We start from the raw sequence: 23,202 nt of genomic DNA on the forward strand, positions 1-23,202 counted from the left end.
GTTCAGCAGGAACTTGTCTAACTTTGTCTTGAATCCCTTGAGTATGTTTTCCCCTATGACTGACTCCGAAAGAGCGTTCCAATTTCCCACCATTCTCTGGGTGAAGAAGAACTTCCTTACATTTGTACGGAATCTATCCCCTTTCAGCTATAGAGAGTGCCCTCTCGTTCTCCCTATCTTGGAGAGGGTGAACAACCTGTCCTTATCTACTAAGTCTATCCCCTTCAGTACCTTGAATGTTTCGATCATGTCTCCTCTGTTCGAGGGAGAAGAGGCCCAGTTTCTCTAATCTTTCGCTGTACGACAGCTCCTCCAACCCCTTAACCATCTTAGTCACTCTTCTCTGGACTCTTTCAAGTAGCACCTTGTCCTTCTTCATGTAAGGCGACCAGTGCTGGACGCAGTACTCCAGGTGAGGGCGCACCATGGCCCGGTACAGCGGCATGATAACCTTCTCCGATCTGTTCGTGATCCCCTTCTTTATTATTCCTAGCATTCTGTTCGCCCTTTTCGCGCCGCCACACATTGTGTGGACGGCTTCATCGACTTGTCAATCAAAACTCCCAAGTCCCTTTCCTGGCAGGTCTCTCCAAGTACCGCCCCGGACATCTTGTATTTGTGCATGGAAAGTAAAATAGACCATTATAGTCTTAGTTTCCTTAGCACACTTGCTAGATCTATAACTTCTGACTGGGTGTTCAGAAACCTTTGCTCCCTCACTGTATAGTACCTTTTATTTGTGTTAATCTAAGCAAATCTCTCAATTGGGGATTGAAGCCATCACAGAGCACCAACAAACCTGCTGACAAGTATGTGCGTTTTCAGAGTATTGTCCCAATAAGTAATTCTGGATGGCTGACATATTTGTATAGGATTATTTCAGAGTAGGATTTCCAAATAGATTGGTTTGCATATGCCAAATGAAAATAACCCTCACACTTAAAACAATGTTAATTTCATATTTTTACAGTTGGTGCCTCTCTTCTTGCATTCAGCCAAAGAGTGCTTCCTTCTGGAGCTTGTAAAGTGTACTTTGAAGTTTTTAATCATGTCAGTGGTGCCTAAGACTATTGCCATATTTTTCTGGTCTCTATATACCTTTGTACTTTTTTATCTTTCGCTCCATGATTAATACAGAATCACAGTATCGTCACTTGCCTCTGCACACACACACCGCCTTAATACCACGGTATCTGTTTTACTGGAATTGATTTTTATTGGTTGGTATGGGAATGTCCCATAACTCTGTCCAAGACTGTACAAATGAAGGCAAAGTTTTCTTTCTTAATTATTTATCTTTGGTTTGTTTTACAAGAGAGGTAAAAAATAAAAACAAAAAGAAAACCAACATCACAGTAGCCATTTCCCTGTTTCTAGCTCATCTCCATGGTTAGTTCAACAGGCACATTGTATCAAACATCAACTTTGGAGTAAAGTTGGGTGTGAGAAGAAAACTGGCATCAGATACCTCTCCTGAGATGATTTATACCTCTGCATAAGCTTCACTTAAGCTGGATAGGCATGCAGGGCTGGCACCTCCTTTCCTGTCTCCATGCCCTGCTAGTTTTGTGTTCACTGGGCCATGCTTATTAAAATTCTTATCAATATAGGAGTTTTCAACTAGAATTCTTGTTTCTAGGATCAAAACACCTTCCTAATTTATCAGTTTGACCAAAACAAAGTCAGCAAAAAGGCATTCAGGAGCTCCAGTTAATTTCACCAGTTAGTTACAGTAATTAACCTGTCAGAACTGGAATTTACCAAAAAAAAAAAAAAAAGGCCGGGGGAGCATACAATTTAGTCTCTATTCTATAAAAGGTCATTTTCTAAGTGGCTAAAGTACTTCCAGTTAAGGTAACTTCTGTTTTTTTAAGTTGATAGAACATTTTGTGCTGTGGCCTTAAATTAATCCTTGGGTGCAAATAGGTGAGTTGTACACTAAAAATATCAAAATATAACCCCTTGTAATAGTACAATTAATAATTAATTACGGTAACAAAATATGTAAAGGGAATGAGAGCTCTCAGTTTTCTGTGCCCTTACAGAAGAACACACTCTGTCCAGATCTCTTCTTTTAGACCTACCGTTGCTATACGGAAACATTAATGGGCTTCTCATACCGTGAATGTGCTACAAAATCAAAAGTGAAAAACACACAGTACTAAATAATCAAAATCACTGTAAAAACTGAATGATAAGTTCAAATCCTATGATAGAACACAGTTTGTAAAAGAAACAAGGCTAAATCAAGATACGTTTAACAGTTTTAATAGAAGTAACTGTGAGCAATTGAAAATACCACTTTTCCACATAGTCCCCATGCAAGACAACGCATTTGTTGTAGTGTTCAAGTAGCTTCTACATTCCTGCTGAGAAGAAGTTTTTCGGCTGTTCCCAAAGCCAGATGAGCACTGCTTCCTTGTCTTCATCATAGTAACATAGTAAATGATGGCAGATAAAGACCTGAATGGTCCATCCAGTCTGCCCAAGAGTTACACTCATTATAAAAATTTAAGCTTAAATAAAAGCAAATTCTTTTTTTCTTTGATATTACTAGGGCCATATCCCATCACCGTTGACGGTTCTCTCCAGAATACCCGGATCTTCATCATACCATCTCAGGAAGTGGGTCACAACTCAACATACTGTTGCTTGTCCAAAGCAGTAAGCTGTTTGAGAACCCATCGTGCGCAGACTTTCCTGTATCCCAAGAAGTCATGCATTATGGCAAATGCAGATCCATAGCTGATATCCAATTGCAGCCAATTGAGACAGTTCTTTGTCAGTCTTCTCTAATCAAGGCATCCGTCCTGTCAATGTGCTCTTGTGTGTGCAATGTTGATGGGCGGCCAGAGCGACTTTTGTCGGTTACACCTGTTCTTCCTACTTTAAACCTTTATACCCACTCATAAACCTTTTGTTGATTCATGATGCTATGTCCATTATGAGTTAATATTAGACGGTGAATTTCCAAAGTTTTCACTCCCTCTGCCCAAAGAAAGTGCACTACTGCATGTTGTTCTTCGATGGTGCAATCTTGCAATGGAATGTCCATGATTCTGACCTCATGGTTGCCACACGACTATAGGCTGAGCACAGCACTGTGCGTGGGAAAACTATCCAACAGGCAATGTACGAGTGCATATGATGCATTCCACAGCTCTGTTTGAGTTATCACGTAATTTAACAATTGCCTTTAATTTTTGATTCGTCCTCATATATCAGAGAATCAAAATAAAGGGTCTTTCAATTAATCTACAATAGGATCACACTTATCTGAAAAAAGTCATCCTCTTTATATTTCATTGTCATGGTGCAGGATCATTGCAGCAGTGGACAAAGAGGGCAAATGTCTGGGATGCCACACTGGGACGGGATACTTTGCTGCCTTTCTGAGCCAGCCTTCCTAAACAAGCTAACAAGGATAGGAAGCAGTGAAAACAGCAATTGCTCTAGGCACCATTTTGTCCTGCATGACCTGGTCATTTATTTATTTACACTTTTTTTCCCACCTAAGGAACAAGTGTTAATATGGATTATAGTAAAAAAACTAACAAACATAAAAATACAACAAAGAACAATTTTTTAAAAAGCCCCCCAAATGACAGTATCAAAAGCATAGTATAGTCCAGTGTTCTTCAACCACCGGTCCATGGACCAGTGCCGGTCCACTGAAATTTCCTGCCGGTCCACAGGGCCAGCACGTTCATCAGGCCCAAAACAGTGTTCTTCAACCGCCGGTCCACGGTGCGATAGATGCAGCGTTATCTTCGAGCCAGCTCCCTCTTCCTAACTGATTCAGTGCACAAAGCCACAGACAGTAGCTCCTACGGGTATCCTGCGCCTGAACCTGAAGCCTTCGCTCTGACGTTGCAACGTCAGAGGGAAGGCTTCCAGATGGGACGTGCACGGGATGTGCAAGGTGAAATTAGTACTATTATGGGGGCGGGGTCTGGGGTGGAGATTGGGTAGAGATGGGCGGGGTCTGGCCCACGACTTAGCCCAGTGTTCTTCAACCGCTGGTCCACGGACCAATACCGGTCCACAGAATAATTATTATATTTCTGCCGGTCCATAAGTGTAAAAAGGTTGAAAAACACTGGAATAGTCTATGTGCACAACACATTTCATAATGGCTAGTGTCTTAGACCAGCAACTTGACAATTTAGAGAGTAACTTGATAGGGGGCTTTGCTTGTAAAGAGAAATGTTTCAAACATTCCGAATATTTAAGAGTACCTAATTTACCCCCTCCTGTACTAACGCGCAGTGCGGGTTTTTTGCGCCAGCAGCAGCGGTAACTGCTCTGACGCTCATATGAATTCTATGAGCATTGGAGCAGTTACCGCCACTGCAGGCGCTAAAACCTGTGCTGCGCATTAGTAAAGGAGGGGTTAGTATTAAATGTGTTGTAAACCTCTCTGGGTGGATCTCTTTGTGAGAAGATGGTTAATAAATCCAAATAAATAAGTAGACCGCTATAAAATTGCATAAAAGTAGGTGCTATATGCTTTTCTACATATTATGAGTCTATTCTTCCGGGCAGTTTAGAGCCTATTTGAGTATGTCAAATCTTTATCTCTATTGGACGCTTCTAATCCGTTACTAACGACTGGAAGAGTCAATTCAGAGCTGTTTTCAAAGACATCTGTAATGAATTTTAAATACAGATTCAGATTGTTGTCAGCCTCCTAGCTGCTTGGCTAGGGTATCATATTTGCATTATTACACTATTATATATCTATACTATGTGCTCCTTTTACAAAGGTGCGCTAAGGCCTTAACGCGCACAATAGCGAGCATTAAATTCCCGAGCGCGCTAGCCACTACTGCCTCTTTTTTAGGAGGTGGTAGATTTTCGACTTGCGGTAATTTTGTGTGTGCGCTAAAAACCCTAGCGCACCTTCATAAAAGGAGCCCTATGTTTACACAAGATTACAGCTAACCATTCTAAGTATGCTATATTTATACCCTCCTAAATATAATAATAATAATAATTTATTTTCTTGTATACTGCCCCATCAACAGTTCTAAGCGATTCACAACAGAAGAACTGAGACATTTCAGTTGAAAAATACAATTTCAAAAACACACTGCTACTATAAATACAACATCAATTAAATGGTACAATTAAAATACATAGCCTAATAAAACACCATCGTAAATATATAATTAAGAATCAGAATTCTTGTTTATCAAATAGGTAAGTTTTCAGTGATTTCCTAAATGTAAGATAAGAATAGGTTTGGGCAATCAACGGACTCATCCAGGAATTCATCTGCCCCGCCTGATATTCCAATGTCCAAAAATCTTGTAGCGATTACAACTAAGTAAACTATATTTACATGGATCTTAAATAGCTCTAGCAATGTGTACTAATATTCGTCCTATTTACTCTCATTCTAGATAATTCTAGTTACACTCATCCTAATTTATTTTAGTTCAGTTTACTATATTCATATTAGTCTATGTGCCAAATCCCTTGAAAACAAATTGCTTCTTAGTTTTGAATCTCTGAACTCAAGCACTCTTGCCATTTAATTTCTTAAAACCCCCAACAGCATGGAATCAGTCCAGAGAGCAGCTACTGAAATGGTCTGGTGTTTTGTCATGAGGTTCAAGATGCAGGCTTTATTGAAAGTACAGTCAGATAATCCACATGACAAGATACCTCGGACTTTTGATTCTGTGGAGCATCAAGGATCAATCTTTTGCTTGCGCTGGTGTTTTGTCATAAAACATTTGAGGGCAGACTTAAGGATCTACAGTACATATGTGTACCCAGGAAGAGAACTAGGATGGGGAAGAATTTATTTAAAATGTCTATACTGGTTCAGACCAATGGTTCATCTAGCCCAGTATCCTGTTTCCAATAGTGGCCAATCTAGGTCACAAGTACCTTGCAGAATCCCAAATAGTAGCAACATTCCATGTTACCAATCCCAGAGCAAGCAGTGACTTTCCCTGTGTCTATCTCAATAGCAGACTACGGACTTTCCTCCAAACCATTTTTAAACCCAGATAATGCTAACTGCTGTTACCATATCCTTTGGTAACAAGTTGCAGAACTTAACTATTCTTTGAGTGAAAAAATATTCCCTCCTATTTCTTTTAAAAGTATTTCCATGTAATTTCATTGAGTGTCCCCTAGTCTTTGTACTTTTTTGAAACGTTGCTCTTGATTGGTAAGGCCCGACTTTAATACAGGAAGAGGCAGTTGTAGTATACAGCGAGTGATTTCCTTCACGAGCCGGCTGCCCTCTCCTGCCTCTCCAGCTGCCCTCTCCTGCCCAGTCATTCGTTTTTGGAAAATACCGCAAATGACCGGGACCACAAACCACCGACTATGAGTTCGCGGGGGAGCACTATACATGCATTTCTGATGTCTAAAACTAGACAGCTATAGAATTACTTCCTGCGATCCATAGTGTCAAATGCATCATTAACCCTTTAATTGGCAGATGGTGAAACGTCTGCTTGATGTTGAACGAGAGCAACTGTGCCAACAGGCGTTTGGCGATGCAGATCTCCCATAAGAGCCATAGAAGACACGTGTTGCTTCTGAGCAACAATGCCAAATAAAGGGTTTAAAAGATCTCATTTCCTTTATAAAGAGCTACCCTGTGTTTTGGTGAATCTAGAGCAGGGAAGTGTTTCTCTCCATAAATTGTTCTCCTCCTTTCTTACATAATCTTAGAAAATAATTTCACCTTCCTTTACCTCGGTTTTACAAACTGTAATAACATAATTACTAACTTGTAATTTATTGTTAAAATTGTCTGTGGTATTGATGGGATGTTGTCACCTTTTGTGTTTCTGAAGCCTATCTCTATTCTTTGAGCAATATGGTCATGGCTTCTACTATATTTCCTGACATAATGTATTTTGGCAACTGTGCTGCTCTTTTAAAAACAAATTGTTTTAAGATAAGAATTTTCTTTTCTTTGAACCTAAACAACTTTCAGAATTTATCGGATCAAAAGAAAGGCTGGTAACCATGCCTAGTGATGTATGACCTACCATCTGGCTGTAGTTCGGGAATCTAATGCCGTGACCTTAAGTTAATTTTTCTTATTTCTGATAGGAAGTTTATTTCTTTTCCTGATCCTCATTTTTGTGGACTAAATAAGAGTTAGTTAACGTTTCCTTTATATGTTATATTGAATGTAATTTCTAGATCTGTAGCAAAAGCAATGCTTGTATGTAAAATTGAAAATCTTATAAATAACCGCTCCCCCCCCCCAAAAATTGTTTAAATGAAGACTCTGAATTAACCAAATATAGCTTGGACAGCCTTAGGAGGCAACATTGTATCTATACTAGTTATGACTAGTCCTGATACAGTGCCCGCATGCAGGGCCGCCATCAGAAATTTCTGGGCCCCTTACTGAGCAATCCTATTGGGCCCCCCACGTACCCCTTCCCCCCCACCCCCGACCTCCCCCCCCTTCTTCCATGGGCCGAATACACACATACTTTTCTGCTAATGCTTCACCTAAGCCAGTCCCTTAAAATCTTCTCACGTCCATTGGATGATTTGGCATAGAGGAGATATTCATAAAAAGAACGTCCGTCAAGATCTTTACTCATAGACTGTGCCATTTGCTTTAAATCATCTTCCATCATTAATCCAAATTGCACAATTCTTTCTCTGTCTTTGTCCTGAATGACATCTGGCCACATTGCTGGATCCTTCCAGTCAACAAATTTATGAGCAGGCGCAGAGAACGCATTTTTAAATAAATGTAGTTTATCCTTGTACTCCTTATGTAATTTTAATCATCTATGGATATGTTTGTATGTTTATTGTTCAAATGGTTTTATTTATTTCCCCAAATTTATTTTTGTTATACGCATTGAAAATATTTGATATTGCGTTTAAATCAAAATCTCAATAAACTTGAAACGAGTGCCCGTGAGATTGTGGGAGGGTTAAATACTCAAAACTTAGAAGAATAACAATTTACTTAAAGTTTTTGCTACGCCAGCTTTCTGGTATCTTTACATACAGTGGCGTATGTAGCATATGTAACACCCGGGGCCCATCATTTTTTGGCACCCCCCCATCTGTAAGAAAAACATGATTTTTAGTAACAAACCACACGTCACACATGAGTACCTAGGAAAAGGCAGCATCTTACATATTGCAGTGAGCAGTACATCAATACACCCATTGTAAAACTAAACAAGCCAGACCAGCACAGATCAATCCTACACCGTCAATCCTAACAAAAAACCATGCCTTTTGAACAAAAGAACACAGAAAACACCTTCACCTAGTATGGAATATGTCATCACAAACTAACCCCTCACCCTTTTACAAAACTGTAGTGTGGATTTTAGCCACGGTGGTAACAGCTCTGATACTCATAGAATTCTGAGCATCAGAGCTGCTACCACCACGGCTGGCGCTAAAAAACGCTCCACAGTTTTGTAAAAGGGGGGATAAAATAGAAATACACAGTTTCAACGCTGTAGCTCAGAGGTGCTCAAACTTTTTGAGCTTGTGAGCTACTTTAAAATGACCAAGTCAAAATGATCAACCAACAATAAAATTAAAAAACACAAAGCACACTATACACTGAGAAAATGTTAATTATCATTCCTATTCTGGAGTTTTTTCAGAGATCAAGGGAGATGACTCTATGCATTGTCACCTCAGTAACAACCTTACAAAAATAGACAAATATACCCCCCATCCTTTTTATTAAACTACAATAGCAGTTTTTAGCGCAGGGAGCTGCGCTGAATGCCCAGCGCTGCTCTTGACGCTCATAGGCTCCCTACGCTAAAAACCACTATTGCGGTTTAGTAAAAGGGGACCATATTGTAAAATATAGACAGCAGATATAAATTCAGAACTGTGCATAGTAAGTGAAGGGAAGTTTTCATCTCTGGGAATTCACCCAGTTAACTATTAAGTTATTTGGGCAAATTCCTTTGAAAACTGTGGTAATACTGCCTCCACTTTGCTAAATTTAAAATAAAATCATTTTTCCTACCTTTGGTGATTTCATGAGTCTCTGGTTGCACTTTCTTCTTCTGACTGTGCATCCAATCTTTCTTCCTTTCTTTCAGCCTGTATGCTTCCTCTCCTCCACACCTCATTCCCTCCCTCAACTTTTTCTTCCTCTCTTCATGCCCTCTTTCTTTTTTTCTGTTTCTCTTCTTTCCTTCTGTCTCCCTGCCTGCCCCCTTTATTTCTTTCTCCCTGCCGTTCCCCAAGCCACTGCTGCTGCCATTGGAGAACAGGACCTACCAATGGATAACAGGCCCCAAAGCCGACGCATGCTCTCCCTGCTTCGGGCCGACCAGCATTCCTCTCCCCGACGTCAATTCTGCCGTCGGAGAGGAAGTTCCGCCCAGCCAGGCAGCGATTGGCTGGCCCGAACTTCCTCTCCGACTGCAGAATTGACTTCGGGGAGAGGAAGACTGATCGGCCCGATAGATCACCAAGGCAAAGTGAGTCCTGGGTGATCGACTCACTTTGCCTTGGCGAGCTACTGGCGCCCCTGCCTTAGAACACTGCCTAGGACCCTGGGGGAGCCCGGGCCCCCTGTCAGCTCCGGGCCCCTGAATGCAGGACTGGTACTACTGCCCTGATGGCGGCCCTGCCCGCATGGCACTTCAATCCAGACACACCTGATTGGTCCAGCAAAAGTCTGGTATTGGCTCAGCCAATCAGACATGTTCCTGTTTTTTGATATTCCATCTTACAGATAGTTATGAAAAGGTTTGGTGACATTTCTCAGCTACTCTAATACAAAGGACTTTGTTTAACATCAGAAGAAAAAATAAGTTCTAACATCTCTGTAGTAGAGATGGCCTCATGAAAGTGATTCTGAAGGGCATCTGAGTGTTTAAGCAGGGAAGGTTTACTGCTACACCAGCTTCTATTAGACAAAGAGAAAGACTAGAGTTCAGGGATTCAAAACTAAGAAGCAAATTGTTTTCAAGGGATTTGAGCACATAGACCAATATGAATATAGTAAACTGAACTAAAATAAATTAGGATGAGAATAACTAGAATTATATAGGATGAGAGTAAATAGGACAAATATAGTACATATTGCTAGAGCTATTTAGGATGCATGTAAATATAGATTACTTAGTTGTAACGGTTAACCTATTTAGAAGGGTGTAAATATAGCATAATTAGTTAGAATGGTTAAGATATATAATATAGTATAGATATATAATAGTGTATATATAGTATATAATATAGTAGAGATATATAACAGTGTAATAATGCAAATACAAACATGATACCCTAGCCAAGCAGCTAGGAGGCCGACAACAATCACAGTGGAATCCATCTGAATCTGTATTTAAAATCCATTACAGATGTCTTTGAAAACTGCTCTGAATTGATTCTCCAGTCATTAGTAGCGGTATAGAAGTTTCCAATAAAGATGGACGCACATATCCAGCTCACACTTTCAACTATTTAGCTACTGCTGACCAGGTTTGCTGTTCCCATAACCAGCTGGAGCCAAGGAGGAAGATACATCTGGCCTGGAGTTGTGCAGCAGTGCCAGAGAGCTTAGCTTGCAACAAAGGCAAGACAGGTTTCTTTGTTTTAGGACAGTATATGTTAGGCTACCAATGTTTCACTTTTTCTTGTATTATGTAAGAACTAATTTACTCAGGAATTATCTTAGCAATGCTGCGTAACAGAATATATATCTATATTTTTGTAACCATTTGCTATCAAAAGGATTTATTTTGTATGCTTGTATGCCATAACAAGTTTCATGTTTATTTAGTATTTTGATTACCTCGCATAGTCCAAATCCAATGCGAATTACACAAGTTCCAAAATTATAAAAAAAAAACATTATAAAACTAGCAGACATAATATTCATTACCAATACAATATTATATGTAAGGGGGGAAAGGGGTAAAAACAATAAACGTAAATACAATTTTTAAAAAAAATTAAGAGTAAAAATAAAACCAGGGAAGGGTTAAGACGCAAAAGGTAAGGGAACAAATACCCGCTTTATTCTATTAAATCGTCTACCTGAATCAATTGTAGAGTATGACCAATCTATTGGAAAGCGTCTTTGAATAGCCAGCTCTTTAGAAGACTTTTGAACTTACTAAGAGATTTTTCTTCTCTTATATTAAGTGGAAGTGAATTCCAAATTTGTGGAGCTGTGACAGAAAAAATCATATCTCTTAGAGTATAAAACTTTTACGGAATGTACTACTAACAGGGCTTTATCTACAGATCTTAAGGATTTTATGGGGGAGTATGGAATTAGATATCTTTCTAAAAATATGGGAGCTTTATTTATGAGTGTTTTATGTGTGAGTAGAGCTATTTTATAAGTGATTCTATAATTTACTGGAAGCCAATGTTCTTCCTTTAGAAGCGGTGTAACATGATCAAATTTTTTCTTTTTCTTAATTAATTTTATAGCAGTGTTTTGAATAATTTGTATTCTGCGTATCTCTTTTAACGCAACTCCTTTATAGAGTGCATTGCAATAATCAATTTTTGATATTACTAGAGAATGTATTAATGTATTTAAAGCTGATTCATCCAGAAAGGTCGATAAAGATCTGATCATTCTAAGCCTATAGAAACATGTTCTTACTAGTGAGCTAACTTGCTCGTGATAACTGAGCTTTTGATATAATATGATTCCAAGAATCTTCACCTTGGTAACTGTTTTGAGGTTGGTTGTGTTCATAATTAATTTGGTTCCTAATTCCTGTCCCTTCCTACAAGGAAAGAGCATGGTTTCCGTTTTGGAAGTATTCAAGGATAATTTATTATCATGAAGCCACCTAGCTATTTATCCTCTATAATAAAACCCTTACCCGCGCATGCGCTGTTGAAACGGCGTGATCCCTACCGCCGTGATTTCTGCTTCCGTGCCATGTTCCATGTGTGGCGACTTGCGGTGCGTGCGGCAGTGAAAGCAATGGCAAGAGGGTGTCCTTCAAGGTGCTATGTCCTTCAAGGTGCTGCTACTGCTGCACAGGGAAGTGGAGGGGGAGAGGGAAAGGGGGCTGCTTTGGGGGGAGGGGTGTGCTGGGGGGCAGGCAGCAATCTTGGTTTGTTCGGGGGGGCCAGAGAGAGATAGGCAGGGGGCCAGGGAGAGAGACAAAAAGAAAGAAAGAAAGACAGACAGACAAGGGGCCAGGGAGAGACACAGAAAGAATGACAAAAAGACGGGGCAAGAGAGACAGACAGACAGCGGCCAAGGAGAAAGAAAGAGACAGAAAGCGGCCAAGGAGAGAGAGAGAGACAGAAAGAAAGAAGGACAGACAGACAGCAGCTAAGGAGACAGAGAGACAGAAAGAAAGACAGACAGACACATCTATTTATGTAATGGGCTTAAAGACTAGTCTCTAATAAATTATAATATATATATCCAACTGGGCATCTTCTTTCCTTAGTACAACCACAATATCAGAGCTGCAGGGCAAGAAACAGGAGCAAATCATTCCCTGGGCCTAGTCATTGTGGTAATTATTCAAATTGGGATAATTACATCACCTTAGTGCTCATACTGAAAAGATTGTAGGGTGGAAAACATAACCTCAGACTTAATTAAAAAAAGAAGAAAATAGAAGGTTCCAGGGTGGTCAGGAAACTACAGACCAGAGAGCTTGACATTAGTGCTGGGCAAAATGATAGAAACTATAGTAACAAAATTTATTGAACATATAGATAGTCATGGTTTAATGGGACTGTTAACATTAATCTAGCCAAGGAAAGTTTTATCTCAATAATCTTCTGCATTTTAAAGTAGACTTGGGGAAGTCCACTGCTTACACCTTGAATAAACAGCATGGAATTTGTTGGAAAACAGGATATTGGGCTTCATAACGTTTGATATGATATGAGAATTCATATGTTTTATACAACATGATCATAATCTTTAGGTCTTCTGCTAAGTTTTGATGCATAATTGGTGCAGTGATTTTGTACAGTGAATGGTGCAGTGCTCTAGTTGAGCTGCATCGGCCCTGAATAATTACAGGTTGTGATAACTCTTTATTGAACTGAGATACTGATGTGAGGAAATGAGGCATCGGGAAGGCAAATGGCATCTCCTATCAGTTCAAAACAAATACTTTTCAGATGAGATTTTTTTTAATCAGTTTATTTATAGCACTGATGGTGTTTACAGGGCTATTTTCAGGTGAGTTGAGGTTTCATAAATACTGATACAATTGATGAGTAACACAGGTATTGTAGATAAGAGACTATCCTACATGAGAGGAAAGAAAGAACTATGTAATAAAAACAAAGGTGAGAAAAGCTACAAAAATGAAGCTATGTTAGATTACAGAGTAGATGGTTGTTATGGAGACTAGCCAGATGATGATGGAGAGAGTGGGAGGTGACATGGCTTAATGTGGCGGGAGGTGTTATTTATTTATTGCACGATATACCGCTAAGGGCCTGTCCATAGGCATCTAAGTGGTTTACAGTATTAAAATAGTCTGCACATGGATATCAAACATTTACATCAGGGGCGTAGACCCTACCTCACTCCTCACCTTCCACAATGCCGGCATCCTTCTATATCTATGCCACTACCACCCCCTTCTCACATATCCCCCCTCCCCTTCAGTCCTTCAAACCATCCTCATGTCACTGGCTGAGACAACAACTGAAAAAGGCTGCCTCTACCTGGTCCTACCAGGGCCTTTCTGGTGCTGAGTCACTGACAGGAAATTACATCATAGGTAGGCGGTACACAGTACCAGAAAGGCCCTGGTGGGACCAAGTAGAGGCAGAGGCAGTCTTTTTCAGATGTTTCTATACTTCAAGGGAAGGGGGCGTGTGAAAGGAGGGAGAGTTAGAGAGATGTCAGTTCTAGGAGGGTGGATGCTGTACAAACACCAGTCCCACATGGGAAGAGGAGGCAAGGAGGGATCTTGGATCTGCTGGGGGGCAGGCAGCAGTGTCGGCAAGAAAGGTGCAATGATGCTGGAACTGAGAGGGAAGAGAGGAATCAGAGGCAAGTGAGAGACCTGGGGCAAAAGGGAAGGGGGAGAAATGCCAGACCTGTGGCAGAGTGAAAAGGGGGAGAAGGGAAAAAAAAATACCTATGGCAAAGAGGAGGAGAAAGATGGGGAGAGAGGAAGGATGAACCAGGGTGGGGGTGCAGGTGGATAGGAATTGAGGAAAGAGAAGCTTGAAGTAGGTAGGGACAAGGACCATAGAGGGACGATGCTGGACAAAAGAGGAGAGATAACAATAGAGGGTGGATGCTAGATTGAGTAATATAGTGACAAAATGGAAAGATGCTGAATATAGAGAGAAAATAGGGACATTCAGTGAAATTGGGGGGCAAGGATAGAAATAGGGGCACAGAAGGGAGATGCTGGACAGGAGGGATAGGGACACAGGAAAGATAGATAGTGGACAACAGAGAAAAGGCATGTTAAAAAGACACTCAAAACAGACTTAAGAATAAACAGAGAAGAAACATATTTAAAGACCTGTGGCTTAATAAATAACTTGCAAGGAGCCGCCATCTTATAAGCTGTTTATTAAGCCACAGGTCTTTAAATATATCTGTCTCCTGAAGTAGCCCTTTCAGGCAAAGCAAGGCATCCTTGTCGGAACTCCTGCTAGCTTGGCAGCTATATTACAATGATTGAAAAATGGCTTTAAGAGCTGGACTATTTTTCACTGTTTAATTCCTATGGCGTTGAAGTATCACTGTGTTTTGGAAGAATCTCTCTATACATATAAGTGCAGGATATCAGTTTTGAAACTGGGAATTTTTTGAATTATTAAACTATTTTGTGTATAACCACTTTCATTTAAGTTAACACCGAGGCATTTTTCTTCATTATATGTGTGGTGAGATATCGGTCATTCTGCAGCCTTGTGGAGATCATTTTCTAATTTTGATTACTGTAGCTTCATTCGTTCAAGTATTAACATTAGTGTATAGCCATTAATGGAGACAATTGAGATTTTCACAGCCATTCTAAAAAATCTAATATAATAAAATGATAGACCGCGCATGCGCACTAAAAAAATCGTGTTCCCTGATCCCGTCGCGAAAACACGAGTGCGCATGCACGGGTTTTACGTCACCTGCTCTCCATCTCGCGCCACCAACAATCTCTGTTCCTCACTGCCAAAACCACCACCTCCTCCTTCTCGCCGGCTCACCCGCTTTTAAAAATAAAGAGAAAAGCACTACACTACGCTAACGCTGGCTTTGCTGTCTTCTGTCCACTGCGGCCCGCCCTCTCTGACTACATCCTGTTTCCGCTAGGGTTGGCCGCAGTGGATAGAAGACGCCGAAGCCAGCGGCTGTAGCCTCCGTTCCTCCGGGGGGGGGGGGGGGTCTGGCAGGAGAAGTTTCGCGGCCACTCAGCGCCCCCACCGAGGAGCCCTGCAACTTTCCGCTGCCCGGGACCCGACTCATTTGCCGCCCCCCCCTCTTCCCTTACCGCGGGCCCAACTGGCGATTTAAGCAGCGTGTCAGCAGTCTTCACACGCTGCTTCGGGCCCTTCTACTGCCCTGATTTGCTCCGGACGTGCCAGAGTAAATCAGGGCAGTAGAAGGACCCGAAGCAGCGTGTGAAGAGTGCTGACACGCTGCTTAAATCGCCAGTCGGGCCCGCGGGAAGGGAAGGGGGAGCGGCAAAGGACTCGGACCCGCGTTTGTAGTCGCGACTGTGGGAAGGGAAAGGGGGTAGAGGAAACGCTACAAGAAGAAAGACACAGGGGAAGGTGCACAGGGAACTGGTGTGGGGGGAGGGAAATGGAGGGGGAAGAAATGCTGCTTTGGACAGACAGACAGAGGGAGGAAGAGAGACAGAAAGAAAAGAAGAAAGACAGGGGCAGGGAGATATACAGAAAGACAAACAGACAAAGGGGCCAGGAACAGAGACAGACAGAAAGAAAGACAGCGGGAGTCGCGTCAGGAGGGGTGCGGGATGCCGCAGAGGGAACTTTTCCAATGGGTGCAACTGGGCGGCTGTCGGGAGCCTCTGATCAGAGGCAGAGCAAGGTAAGTGTATCATAGGGATAAGAAGGAGGAGGGGGGGAGAAAAAGGAAGGGACGCCTACTGCTGGACAGGGGGGAGAAGGAAATAGGTGCTGATGGACGGGGGGGAGTGAAGAAAAAGGAACGGAGGCCTAATGTTGGACAGGGGGAGAAGGAAGGTGCTGCTGGACAGGAGGGAGGTAAAACAAAGGGAGAAGGGCTGCTGCTGCATAAGGAGAGCTGTGAAGGGGTGGTGGTGGACACAGGGGAGGTAAAAGGAAGGGAGAATGGACAGGGGGAGCAGGCAAGGGGTGGTGATGGACAGCCAAGGAAAAAGAAAGACAGAAAGAAAGAAAGCGGCTAAGGAGAGAGAGATAGAGAAAGAAATAGAGAGACACACACACATATATTCTAGCACCCGTTAATGTACAGAAAGCGGCCAAGGGGAGAGAGAGAGAAAGAAAGAATGAAAGACAGACATACATATATTCTAGCACCCGTTAATGTAACGGACTTAAAGACTAGTATATATATATATAGATAGATAGATAGCTTAGCATGTGTGAAAGTACTGAGTAAGGGCATGCTAAGGCCTATTTTTACCACAGCTTAGTAAAAGGACTTCAAAGTGTGTTAGTAGTACTAACACATGGTATTCAGATAGCACACGTCACTTATTAGCTATTAATGTGTTATAATTTACTAGGTAAATGCATTTGTGAGTATGGATTAGGTTCATTTGGGTGCATAAAAATTTTAATCAGTAAATTGCTTGTATAAATATATACCTACAAATTAATGCATGTACAGTGAATTTGTGTGCACAAAAAATTCTTGTGTGCATACAATGAGCCCAGAAAACACATGAGAGAGCATTAAAAAAGACGCACAAACATCACAGACTTTGTTAAAACAAAGACTTCACAATTATTTCCAGCCATGTATACACCCAGTGGCATAGCGAGGGTGAGAGGTGCCCCCCTCCCCTGCCCCACCTCCACCGTGCCCCTTCCCCGTACCTTTTTAACTTCCCCGGTGCGAGCAGCATCACCAACTTGCCCACAACAGCATCTGCTGTCCCTTTGACGTCACATCCTAGGCATGGCACCCAGAAGTGACGTCTGAGAGAACACCGACGCGGGCAGCAAGTTGGTGATGCTGATTGCGTGGAGAAAGTTAAAAAGATACAGGGAAGGGAAGAGGTGTGTGCGCACGGCAGAGGGACGGAGAGCAGGAGGTGTGCCGGCGCCTGGGGTGGGCCACCTCCTACTATACCACTGCATACATCTATTATTGTGGTAAATGTATCCTAATTATCCCAGCAGTGGGTTCACGGTATTAAATAGAGCCATAGTATTTACTTGAGCCGTCATTAAAGATTTGGGGCTAGATTCACAAAGCAAACCGATCGTGTACTGATCGGTTTGCGACCCCTTTCCGAGCAAATTTCCGTCCGGCCCGATTCACTTACCTATCTGCCGACCATCCTCTGATCTGCGCATGCAAATGAGGGCAACGGCATGCAAAGTAGGCAGGGACGTGATTCACAGACCAAAACCCTGCAACACCGACTGGGCTGGCTGATTACAAATAAGCGATTGTTGAGGACCAGTTGCTCATGCCCTTTCTGACTGCCCTGCTCGCTGCCCTGTCAGCCCAGAACTCTCCTGCAGCCCCGAACTCTTCCATTGCCCCGGATCACCTGCCTGCCCCGATCGTCTGCATCCCTGGAGCTGCCTGCCCCAATCACCTGCCTGCCCCGACTTTCCCACTCTTCCCTGCAGTGCAGGCCCGTGGTTTTAACCCGCGGGACCTAAGTGGGTTAAAACCATGTTTTGTTTTTTTTTAATCTCTGCCAGGCCTGGAGGTCCAGCACATGTGCAGACCATCTACAGATGGTCTGTGTATGCACTGGGATCGCTATTGAGCGATCCAGGCAGGAAGATGGAGGGCGTTCCTCCGATCGCCCTCATCTGCATATTGGGGCTTTGAAAATTCATCGGACGGTTCGTGAATCTAGCCCTTGGAGTTTGGATTTTACCTCGCACCTTTCTCAGAAGCTCAAGGTGAGTTATTTTCAGGTATAGTAGGTCATATTTTTCTGTCCCCGGCGGACTTCCAATGTAATTTTGTACCTGAGGCACTGGAGAGTTAAATATCTTGCCCAACATCAAAGGGAACAGCAGTGAGAGTTGAATTAGACTTCCCTAGCTTACAGTCCACTGCTCTAGCCACTGGGTTACTCTTCCTATTATGCTAAACCTGTAGTTTAGGTAAAAATACTGTACTAGTGAACTAGAGTAAATGTTTACTTTCCTAGGTTGTATCAGCTTGGATATGTTATAAATCAACAATGACTCAGCACGTCCCTATTTGTTCTTCCTCTTATACTCAAGGAAACTGTTTCAGTGGAATACCGTATTTTCGCGGATATAACGCGCACCCGTGTAAAACGCGCACACGGGTATAGCGCGCGGGGAACACAAATCTATGTAAAAAAATTTTAATATAGCGCGCACACGCGTATACCGCGCATGCTAAAACCTCTCCCGCCTACTCCGAACCGACATCCTCCCCCCCCCCCGCTAGCTTACCCGCGTTTTACAACTTTTTTTTTTCAATCCGATCCGGCATCCCCCTACGAACCGGCATCCTCCCCCCCGCTCACATCACACACCCCTCCCCCGCGATCCTACATCCCCCCCCCCCAGCACCGCAAAACATGTCTTACCCGATTGGGCACCGGCACCAGCACCAATGCACAGGATGTGCCAGTGCCCGAAGATCCTCCCTCGTTGGTTTGGGTTGGTTTGGGCTGGGCTGAGCTGGGCGGTGCGGTGCAGGAGAGATCCTCCTTCTTCCTGCGCCGGGCTGGACTAGGCTTTGAGCATTTGCGCATGCTCAAAGCCTTCTGGTCTCGCTCTCTCGAAATCCCCTCAACAAAACTCTTACAAGATAAAAATCATCTTAAGTATTATGGGTGCAGATAACACAAGTTGTTTATACCCCCTGTTTCTTTTCTGATGTTTACATAGTGGAAGGGAGTATACAGAGGAGGATTATTCCTGCCTGCTGAAGTGTGATATTGCTATCCCATTTTAATATGGCTGTTGAGGCAGTCAGAATTGTCTAAGGGCAGCCTGAAATTAGGAACAACTTCATTGAGTTTAGGTCAATTCTTAGGACCTTATATAAATAATAATAATAACTTTATTCTTCTATGCCACCACAGTCGAATGACTTCTAGGCGGTTCACATTGAAGAAGGCTGGACAATCAGTGAATTACAGAATGCAACTTACTACATAGGAAATAGATAAAAGGAAAATATGAATCTTAAGTATGTAGTATAGATCTCTTGTATGCAACCCAAGGAATAAAGCTGGACAATCTGCAAATTTTAGAATACAGCTGGACAATAAGGCAAATTGCAGAATGAAGCGGTTTACAGAATAAAGCAAAATACTGGATAAAGCGAATTACAGAATAAAACTGGACAGTCAGCGAATTACAGAATGCAAGCAGTGAGGGTACAACTTATTAACAAGAAATAGTTAAAAGGAAAATATGAATCTTAAGTATGTAATTTAGGTCTCATATATGCAACCCAAGGAATAAAGCTGGACAATCTGCAAATTTTAGAATACAGCTGGACAATAAGGCAAATTGCAGAATGAAGCGGTTTACAGAATAAAGCAAAATACTGGATAAAGCGAATTACAGAATAAAACTGGACAGTCAGCGAATTACAGAATGCAAGCAGTGAGGGTACAACTTATTAACAAGAAATAGTTAAAAGGAAAATATGAATCTTAAGTATGTAATTTAGGTCTCATATATGCAACCCAAGGAATAATGCTGGACAATCTGCAAAATGCAGAAAGTGAGGGAACAACATATTACACAGAAATTGTCAGAGGGAAAATATAACTTTGTAAGTAAGTAGTGAGGCTTCTGTTTAGGAGATGAATTTGTCAAATGGTTTCAAAAAGCACAAGGATAAACTTTTATATGTATTTGATGTGTTTTGTATGCTGGGAGGCAAAGTCCATAAAATTTAAGGCCCAAACTGAGATCACAAAAACTGGGAGAAATTGGTTGTCATCTCATTTTTGGTTTTCTAAGATCTTGATATGATCGGAGTTTTGCATTCCAGCAAACCTTGTTAACTTTCTACTTTTTATTGTCATTCACCTTTACCAAGCTGTTCTAGAAAATAATCTCAGCGTGCCCTTAAGCCATTTCCTGCAGTAGTGTAGCATGCTGATTTGCTGCATATTTGTAACTTCTTGAATGTACCATACTTTGTTTAGGGTCCCCAAAAGTATAGTTATCAATTACACAAACTAGCCTATTTTCACTGACTTCTTTATGATATAGGCATAATATAAAATTCTAAAAGTACTGATGTACCTTTTTGCATTGTGTTTTATTTTATAGGAAGATGCCAGTGTTGATTCCGTGGAAGAGGTTGAAAGAGAAACTGGGAACACACCCAGCAGTGCTGAAGCAGCCATCAGTGGGAATACAGTGACTAGTGCGCTTTCTGTGAATGAGTATTTTGCCAAACGGATGGCAGAGCTTAAGAAATCCCAGGCCAAAACCAAGGTCAAGTTCACAGAAACCTGTTTAGCAGCTGCTACTTTGGAAGAGGCTGAAGATGACCTGGAATCTAGGCCTAAAAAGAAAAAAAAACACAGCAAGGGGAAGGATTATTCTGAAGTAGCTCAAGTCAAGCACTCTGTAAAGTGTGGGTCAGAGGGTGAAGACCAGCTGGATTCCCAAACTAAGAAAAAGAAAAAGAAATGCAAGGACACAGAAAGAGAGAGTTTTGTGGAGAAGTCAATGACCCACTTGGAAGCCTGTGAGGAGCACACTTTTCATGAAAAGGATTCTGGGATAAACCAAAAGAAGAAGAAGAAAAAGAAACAGAAGACCATTGAATTTGATGAGGACCATGGAGATAGTTATCTTCAGTCAGTAGAAGAAAGCAAGAGAAAGAAAAAGAAGAAACACCATGTGAAGTAAATTAAAACTGCTAATTTGAGGCTTGCAATATGAATCAAACACTGGCATACAGATTGTGGCACTTTATCAAAAGATAGCAGTCCAAAATCAGTACTCAGGTTTGACTTTCATATGAGCAGTGTGTTTACATGGGCTGCTTCTACTCTTCAGTCTGAAAAAAGACTGCTTAAGTTTTGCACCAGTAGGCACCTGAATCTAACTGGGCAAAGTTAAATTTGTAGAACCAACAACCCTTTCTAGAATGATTACTGGTAGCTGAATACTAGCTAGTAAAATGGATTCATGCCACCAGAGTATTTTTATCTTTCTCAGTGTACACAAATTATTTGTAAGATCTATGTATGATAAATTGGTTGGCATACCTGTTTTGCAATCTTTAGATCATTAAATATATGTCTAGGAAGCACTGCATAAAAGTTTTTATTTGACTTTGAAACTGGAACACCGGGATGGAGCTGTCTTCTCAAAATTAGTAACACACTGAAGCTGCTTTTTGTCTCTTCATAAAGACAGTTAACGGCCTAATGCCTCCACCTCTCTGTCCCTCTCTAGATAGATAGATAGATAAAATATCTCACCTCTCACCACTACCCCTGTCAGTGGTGTAATCTGTATTTCTCCCTGTACATCCCTCCCTTGCCTGCTCCCCTGTATCTTAAAAATTTCTTAGATAGCAGTGACAGAACTGCTTTCTAAATTCTGCCAGTTGCGGAGGCTCCCTCTGACCTGTTCTATCCTCCCTGGCACAATCTCCTGCAACCAAGGAAACAGGACGGGTCAGAGGTGAGCCCCCACAGCAGGCAATATATAGGCACTGCCACTGTTGTCAAAGGTATAGAGAGGGAGAGAGAATTGAGGGAAGAGATGATAGATGTTGGATGGGGGATGCAGAGGGAAGGGAAGGGAAGAAGAATAGAGGGAGAGATGTTGGACCAGGGGTGGGGGTGAAGAAAAGATATTGGACCTGAGGAGACAGAAGGGAGGGATAGATACACACGTGGGGGGGGAGTAGGAGAATGAGATGCTGGCAAGCTGAACATTGGGAGAAGATGGAGATGCTGTGAGGCATAGGAGTGGGTAGATCAAGAGAAATGCTGGTTACGGGGTAAAGAGAGAAAGACAGACACTAGATTTATTGAAAGACTGGAGATTCAGGCTGGTTAATAAAGACAGTATTGCTAGATTTTCTGCTTCTGATATTGGTCTTTTAATTGTGTAAATAATCTTGATTAAAAGTTTTAATCAGAATTCAGCCCTAATAGATATATGTATCTGAGGTGATGTAAAGGAAATCCCATTAACTGGAATAATCCAGCCCCAAACACAGGGCAAGCCTCGTTATAGGGGAGAATAAGTACTGGGTAAGGTGTGAGATGGGGGAAGCCTTAATTTTAGGATATGGGGGAAATGCTAGATTGTTATGTGGGATTAGGACTTTTTTTTTCTTGTGAGGTCATGCAATAAAGTTAATCCTCCATTAGTCTGCTTGTGGTTTTGATCCTGTTGTCTTAATACAAGCCTTTCTTTTATTAAATTGTCTATTCTCAGTGTAGATTAATGCACTTGAGACATCATGCCTAGCAATCAGGGTTTTGGCATGAGTACATTCTTCAATGTCCAGCTCCTTGAAAAGGGCAGCCTCTCCTCATTAGAATACATGTTAGCCTTAGTTAACGATGAACTCCACTCTCATCCACTGGGTATCCTGCTCCTATACCGCCCACCTACACCTTGGAATAACTCCTCCAAACTCGTCTTTGAAACCATAACAAACGCCTTCTTCAAATTTCAAAGATTACTGATCATCGGAGACATCAATCTCCACCTTGACGATGTCACCAGCAAGGATGAATTGAATTTAATAGCTTCTTCTCCTCTTTAGGCTTCCCTCCCCCCACACTCTCCCCAACCCATGAAAAAGGCCACACATTAGACCTCATCAATTTTCTAGATCTCACTACCCACAAAACCTCAACCGACGACATTCGCTGGGAAATAATCCCCTGGTCCGCCACTTCCTAGGGGCTTTCTGTCTCCCAGTCTTCATGTCACATCTTGGGCCCCCATCCTGCACCTCAAATTCTATTACCTTTCGTAAAAAAATCTCGAGCAATCTGTTCTGGACCAATTTTCTTGACAAATTTTCCCCCATCCCTAAACCTGCAGAACCAGAAACTAACTGGCAAAACTGGGTCGCCC

At 41.9% G+C, this 23,202-nt stretch overlaps 1 protein-coding gene across 1 annotated transcript in view; it reads left to right on the forward strand.

Moving 5' to 3' along the window:
• The window catches only part of PINX1 (PIN2 (TERF1) interacting telomerase inhibitor 1), a 279,682-nt gene extending 257,208 nt beyond the window's left edge, over positions 1-22,474 (forward strand). The window contains exon 7 of the mRNA XM_033938738.1: positions 20,416-22,474. Within this exon, the coding sequence (XP_033794629.1) occupies positions 20,416-21,003 (588 nt within the window). The 3' untranslated portion in view covers positions 21,004-22,474. The remainder of the gene's footprint in view (positions 1-20,415) is intronic.
• Positions 22,475-23,202: the final 728 nt, after the last annotated feature.

The sequence above is a fragment of the Geotrypetes seraphini genome, chromosome 3, assembly GCF_902459505.1.
Source record: "Geotrypetes seraphini chromosome 3, aGeoSer1.1, whole genome shotgun sequence".
Classification (NCBI taxonomy): domain Eukaryota; kingdom Metazoa; phylum Chordata; class Amphibia; order Gymnophiona; family Dermophiidae; genus Geotrypetes; species Geotrypetes seraphini.